General features: G+C 46.7%; 1 protein-coding gene across 3 annotated transcripts in view; it reads left to right on the forward strand.

Moving 5' to 3' along the window:
• Ctdspl (CTD small phosphatase like) overlaps positions 1–3,607 on the forward strand; it is a 134,894-nt gene extending 131,287 nt beyond the window's left edge. For all 3 annotated transcript variants that reach the window (XM_008855101.3, XM_029557177.1, XM_029557178.1), the window contains one exon: positions 2–3,607. In XM_008855101.3, the coding sequence (XP_008853323.2) occupies positions 2–127 (126 nt within the window). In that variant the 3' untranslated portion in view covers positions 128–3,607. The remainder of the gene's footprint in view (position 1) is intronic.
• The last annotated feature ends 3,705 nt before the right edge of the window (positions 3,608–7,312 follow it).

The following is a 7,312-nucleotide window of genomic DNA, read 5'->3' on the forward strand; positions in this document are numbered from 1 at the left end:
GGTGCCTGTGCAGTCCTGGTTCGATGACATGACAGACACAGAGCTACTGGACCTCATCCCATTCTTTGAGGGCTTGAGCCAAGAGGATGACGTGTACAGCATGCTGCACAGACTCTGCAGCAGGTAGCCCTGGCCTCGGCCTGCCTCCACCTGAGCACTCCGGAACCTCTGGCTTAAGGGACCTGCCCAGCCTCTGCTCCCCAAGTGGACCATGAGGAGACTGTGCTCTGGGCCACAGGGTGAATGTGGCCATGCCTACCTGTTTTGTTTTGTTTTGTTTTTTAAAGAACAGAAACAACTATTTTAAAAGAAAAAAAAGAACTCTTTTAACAGATTTCATAAAGGGACATGCATTTTACCAGATTTGCTTTTCTTAATACATACCAAAAAGAAAAAAGAAAAAAAAAAAAAGCTTGGTACCTATCAGACTTCCTTTCACCTGTCCTTCCCTTCCAAGCACAACCTGTCCCCTTTGTCCCAGTTTGGAGCAGCTGACCCAACTCAGAATCTCTCTCCTACAGGATGAAGTGCCTTTTTGAACGTTATTTTAAGCTGAGAGTTAATTTTTCTACTACATAACCTATTTCCAGACATCTTTTAGTCTTTTATTGTCTTAGATACTCTAAGAAGATGAACATGACAATTTTCTAGAACCTGGTAGCATGTGTGTGGTGGGGTGGTGGTGGTCAGGGAGGGGAGTGAGTCATAAGAGCCAACCCTGCAACAGGTGCGACTGTGTTCCATCAATCTGTGGCATGCTACAGGTTCAGGCTCCCTCTGACAGTGTTCTTGTGACTGTGTCATTGTCCCCACTCATTTCTGATCCAGTCCCAAGCGTCTGCCATTGTGTGGCTCAGTGCTTTATTACAGTTTCTTTCTATTACGATTTCTGATGAAGAGAACATTTGTCTTGAGGTTGCATTTCCCTTTTGAAAGCTAACCATCCCATCACTATGGTTTCCTACAACTGCCACGTTTGTCCTTTGTCATCGTTCTGTTGTTATTGGTTTGGGTAGAACAGTTACAAGAAACCCTAAAACCCTTGGATCTTTAAGTCTTTCCTTTCCAAAAGCTGGATACCCGTGGAGCTATTTGGGAATTTTCTTTGCTGCTACCACGCTGCCACCAAATGGAATTGACCAGCGGCTGTTACACTGTTCTTTGCCACTGTGCCTATATGCTCAGAGTCCACTCACTGCTAAGCTGCAAACTCAGACAGGGTCAGAAAGAAACAGGTGCCCCGCCCTGTCGCACACTGCACCAACTGTCTCCCTTCTCTGCCCTGACCACCAGGAATGCTGAAGGGTGCAAAGGCAAAAAAGGGTCAGAGCACCTACTCCGGTGCAGCGTTCATTTTACACTGCGGTCAACATCAGATCCTGTGATAAGCTCACTGTTCCCGCTTAAGAACCTGTGGCCTCCATCCAGCTGCCAGGCTTCTGTGGCCCGAGTTCATCTCTCAGTCTCCTTGGAAGCACCGCTTCTTTGAGTCAAGGGTTGGAGAAGCCTGTCTAGATGTGAGACTCAGCGCTCCAAACCAGGGAGAAGGGCTCCTCCTTGGAGCCCAGAGGTCTCCTTGCAGCCTTTCCCAGTTCAGTGTTTAAACAGCGCCATGTTACTCACTTGACAAGACAGTCTGGAAAGTACTGCTTTTCCAAAGAATGAAGAAAAGAACCTTTTCATGTTGGCACCATTGCCTTAGTCCTCTGTGGGTTGGGCCTCAGCCAGATCTCTGATGGGCGTCACTGGCACTAACAAGACTGAACATTGAAGGTCAAAGTAAAAAAAAAAAAATTATGCTTTTGCCCACAAAATGATGAAGCCAGCTGCCAGTCATGTTCTCCCAACAGTGCTTTGGTCTGGGGACCACTGTGCATTTCGAAGAGAAATATTTAGGAGTCACCAGGTCTCCTGACATCCTGAGTGTTCCTAACCCAATAATCCCTGTGCCAATTAAAATAGAAACAGTCCCTTTGCTAACCATTACCACAGATGACCATTACATGGCAGATCTGGACACACCATAAACCTTCATTTGGAAAACCAATCATTAAGCGACCCCACTGCCTTAAGTGTCTTGAATGTTGTGGTATCTGCCATATGTTGATCTCCACTCAGAATGAGGCCCAGATGAGAGCCATAGATCTTTACCTGTGCCCCCTTCTGTGTTGGCATCACAGGGCCTTATTTGGAAGAGGAGTGAGAGTGGACTGAAATTCCAGAATATTTCAGGGGAATCTAGCCTAGGAATTCACTTCACACAGGTTCAAGGCCAACCCTCCACCTCATGGTTCTGGAACTGTAGGGGCCAGTGTACTCGTAGTCCAGAGCTTCTGGGCAGGGAGCCCCATTCCTGCCTCCACAGACACAAAATGTCTCAGGTGGGCAGCAGAGCCTCTGAGGGATCTGCAATCTGTGCACCTTATTTGACCACAGTCCAAAATGCCTATTTTTTTTTTATTTTAGCCCTGGATTCTACTTTATGTACATAATCAAAATATATATATATATATTTTTAATCATCTACATGTAAATGAAGCAATAGAATTCTAACATAAGGCCAAGAAAAGAGACAAATGTGTGGGGTTTATTTTCTTAAGGTAAATACGGGTATTGTTTTTAATCCTTACCTTTTATTAAATCATGGGCTTTAAAACCTAATAAAACTATTAGCTACTCCTCTGTGCCATATCTTTCCCAAATTACCAAAACACTCCAACTCTTTAGCCAAAAGAAACGTCTGGCCTCCCAAGTTTCCATGGTCTCCATACCAGATTAAAACAGTCTCCTAGGCAAATATTTTTGACATTAAGATCTGGAACAGAGTTGCTTGGGTTTGTGGACTCCAGCCCACATCTTTTGCCTGACCTCGAGTGGGGGGTGCCTGAGTGCCCCTGACTCCTGACAGTGTTAGTGCTCTGTCTTCCATTTATTCTAGAATCCTCCATGTTGATCTGTGGGTTCATGCACTACTTGTTTGTAAACAATGCATTTGTATCCTTTAACACCACCTGTCACAGATGGGGATTCCTTTGACACGGTGTAATTTTGATGAGATGAGTTTGGGGACATGAGGATACCCACATGGCACTTGCTTGTCATGGTTGCAGCATGTGAACTTTGGGTAGAAAAATGACGTTAGTAAGTGTGTATAACTGGCAGCATTTTACAACCCTGTATTTTAAAGATGGCTTTCTAATAAAAATCCAGAAACACAGCCCTGGTCAAACACTCGTGACGTTTGTGCCTCTGCTTTTAAAGGTGCTGTGCTGGACACTTGGCATGCCAGGGTTTGAGAAAAGTAGATGGCCTGATGTACTCATAGTTCCCTGTGCAAAATCACTGGCTGCCTCTGTTCCTATTTTACTGTAAATCTGATTGTATTGTTCCTAAACCATTCTCCCAGGAGCTGCTCTAAAGATGGACACCTCCCCCACCCAGCAGTGGCAATGTTGGTGTCTGGGTAGCCACGGTTCTGTGCTGGAAATTTGAATATGATGATCCAGCGCTACTTGGGAAACACTATGTGTGGAATATGTACAATTCCAGGGGCAAGTATTGTCAATCAGTGTTTTCCTTCCTGCCAAAAATAAACAGGTGAATCTGCTGTTTTGTAAATGAATTGCTTCTTCAGGGCAGTGCCTCTTCCCTCTGTTTTCTGTCCCCTGCACACCCTTCTGCCAGTACTTTGGACCTCTCAGTGTTGCCACTTCTGCAGAACAGAGTAGATGGAAGCAGGACTGCAAGACCCAGTGCCACAGGCCTCAACCCACATAGGGAAAGCTAGAAGCCTATCCAACCCAAATTGCTTATCATTTGAAAGTTGGCAGCTGCCAGCCTTCTGACCCTCTTTCCCCAAACAGAGGCCGTGTAATTCACCATCTTCCCACAAGGACTCCAGTCCTACTAACAGGCTTCCATGTACAGCAAGAGAGAACCCTAATGTTGCCCCTGCCCCACAAAAGCCATCGGCATTGTGTGTGATGCCAAACTCCACAGCCATGAGTTCATTAGAGATGGAGTGACTGCTGGAAGTACGGCAGGGAGTCAGGAAAAGAACAAGGATGGGCTGGGGATGTGGCTCAGTTGGTAGAGTTCTTACTTGGCATGCATGAAACCCTAGGGTTTGATCTCCAGCACCATATAAACCAGATGTGATGATGCAGACCTGTAATTCCAGCACCACGGAGGTGGAGGCAGGAGAATCAGGAGTTCAAGGTCATCCTTGGCATAATGAGTTTGAGGTCAGCCTGGGATATATGAGACCCTGTCTCACAAACAAAAAGAATAATGACAAAGCAGAGGATTTCTCACAGTGAGACACCCTGTAGATATCGGCCCTGGCATAGCCTCTCCACATGAAGGGCCGCAAAGCCCACTGACTCGGGGCTTCTGTCAGGGACTTGATGGTTTCGCCACTCTCTAGACTTAGTTTCTTCATAATAACACCAGATTCAGATACCAGAACATCAACAGTTTCAATCTCATCAGACATGTATGCCCTCATTTTATGCACAAGAAAACTGAGGCAGTGAGACACAGTTTTGTGGTTGCTGTTCCATCATGGAATGCTGACTTCTGCCACATGTACAGTTGACCCTCTAGATCTGTGGGTTCCACAGCTGCAGGTTCAGCCAACCACAGATCAGAAATAGTTTTGGAGGCAGTAATGTATCAGTACTTAACATTCTTAACAGACTTTCTTCTTTCAGGTTTCCCAGATGATAAAGCAATTATTTACATAGTATGTTTATTGTGTTAAGTGTAAGTAGAGATGAATTAATGTTTGCACCAGAGTGTGCATAGGTTACACAAAAGTGCATATTACTTAATATGCTTGTGCATCTGTGGACTTGGTATGGGGGGGGGCGTTGGGACCAATCACCTAGGGATACCTACAGACAACTACATATGCATCCCCAACAACCAGTGGGGCATCAGTGGGCTTTGCTGAATTTCATGTAGAGAGGCTGTACCAGGGGCAATGTATACAAGGTATCTCACGTGGGAAAACCCTGTCTCATTGTGGGAAATCCTCTGCTTCATCAGGACATGGTGTGTGCATCAGCCCAGGAGATCTAATATTTCCCTGGAGATTCAACTCTAAATACCCCACAGCTAGTCTGTGCTGGGTACCTATCCTTCACAGTGGAATAGCTGACCAGCCAGAGGGAAGTCACTCTAGCTTACCTGGTTCTGACTTCTAGACTGTGCCCCCTTCCTGTCTTCCTTTCCCTCTGCTCCCTAATCCTCTCTTCTCCTCTGGCCCTCTTTGCCATTAGCCCAGATCCTCTGCTATTTCACACTTCTATATACATACAGATATTTGACCCAGGCTTGTGGCATCCCTGGGACTGAGGTGGCCTAGTGAGGGTCCATGCAGGTGGGAAAGAAAGACAGGTCATCAAAAGGACACCTATTTGTGACTTGAGAACACAGATTTCCCCGTTGATGTTTTATAGTTGTAGCACAGATCATCTGTCTATTACATGATGAAAGAGTGGGAGGGAGCAAGCAGGTAGGGGAAGGGGCAGCCTGGGAATAGTAAAAAGACTAGCTGACAATCTGGTGAGTTTATGAACGAGAAGGCCCTTGGGACTGTTGGCAGGGCCGCTGGAATATCCAGGCATGCTTGGATATTAGGTTCCCTTTGCCAGAGCTCACTGTAGACCAACAGGGTTCTCAAAACCCAGAACCTCTAACCAGCAGGTCACCAGCCTAACACTAGTAAAGGCTGAACCCTCAGGCTGTGAGACAGAGGCATTCGGGCCCCCAAGCTTTCCAATCAAAACTCCATCACAGATCCAACTGTGGCTACACTGGGACTCACCATCACACACACACACACACACACACACACACACCTGAGGGGAGACAATGACTCAGTGGGTAAGTGCTTCTGCTCAAGCATGAGGGCCTGAGTTTGAATCCCCAGCACCCACATAAGACACAAACTAAAGCAGGCATGAGTTTGTTCTGCAGAATCCACATAAAAATGCAATGCATGATGAAATGTGCTTATAATCCCAGGTCTAAGGCAGCAGAGCCAGGTGGATCTTGGGCTCGCTGGCCAGCCAGCTACCCTACCTAATTGGTCATTTCCAGGCCAATAAGAGACTCTGTCTCAAAGAGGTAGACAATGTTCCTGAGAATGATACCCAGGGTTGTTCTCCAACCTCCACATGCACAGAACATACCCAAATGTGCATATATATGCTAATACACATGCATAAAAGGAAAAAAGCTACAGACTCCTCACAGTCACCCTGGCCATTGAGTCAAACCTCTGAAGATGGACGCCTTCTTTAAATATACAGGAGGGCTGAAAACTGCTGCCTGACTACAGAAGAAAGGGAAGTTTTCCCAAACCATTCCAGGCCTGGTACCCAGGAAGGCTTTGGGGATGACATGCAGCTTTCCTTGGAAGCTGTGTAGCATGTGCTCAGTGCTAAAAGGGAGAGTCCAGAAATATACACCTGAGCAATGGGGCCCTCCCCAAGGCCAGAGCAATGGGGATGCTGGATAAGAACCCTGGTTCAAGGGCTGGAGAGATGATTCAGTGGTTAAGAGCACTTGCTGCTTTTACAGAGGACCTGGGTTTGGTTCCCAGCATCCACATTGGATAGCTCACAACTGCCTGTAGCTCCAATTCCTGAGGATTCAGTACCTTCTGGCTTTTGCAGGCATGCTTATGGTATACATACATACATACATACATACATATATACATACATACATTCGAGCATTCAAACATAGATATAAAATAAAAATAAATTTAAAATCTAAACATGTTTAAAAAGAACCCTGGCAGGGTTGGGGGTAGACACCCCCATTGTGCATGGGAGCCCAGGCCACCTGACTTCCAGGAGCAGAGCCCAGTTTTCCACTCTCCTACAACAGAAGTGGGACAGTGCTCTACCCCAAGCTGTGTCCTAGTGGACAGACAGGACCATACCCCCCTTGCTACTATGGGCAAAGGAATTATGTCTTCTTACAGGGGGCTATGACTTGGTCTTTGTCTATCCTGGGTACCTTGATGTTCCCACAGCACCCTCAGGATGTAGCTCCTCAGAGGTACCCACACTGGGGACTGGTCACTTCTACTTTAAACTGCAGCCACATGGGGAAGCCCAGCAGGCCTACAGCTGTCCCACTTCATGGACAGAGACTAGGGTGTCTCCAGCCACTCCAAGTGTCCTCAGGACTAGAGTCAATATTTCCTGGTTCTCCCCCACACCTCTGCCCTTCTCCTGAAGGGCAGGGACTCCTGGAGGGGTTCCTCAGAAGCCTGGGAAAGACTGAGCAGTGGCAG

This window comes from Nannospalax galili, unplaced genomic scaffold, assembly GCF_000622305.1.
Source record: "Nannospalax galili isolate Female #2095 unplaced genomic scaffold, S.galili_v1.0 scaffold2008, whole genome shotgun sequence".
Taxonomy (NCBI): Eukaryota; Metazoa; Chordata; class Mammalia; order Rodentia; family Spalacidae; genus Nannospalax; species Nannospalax galili.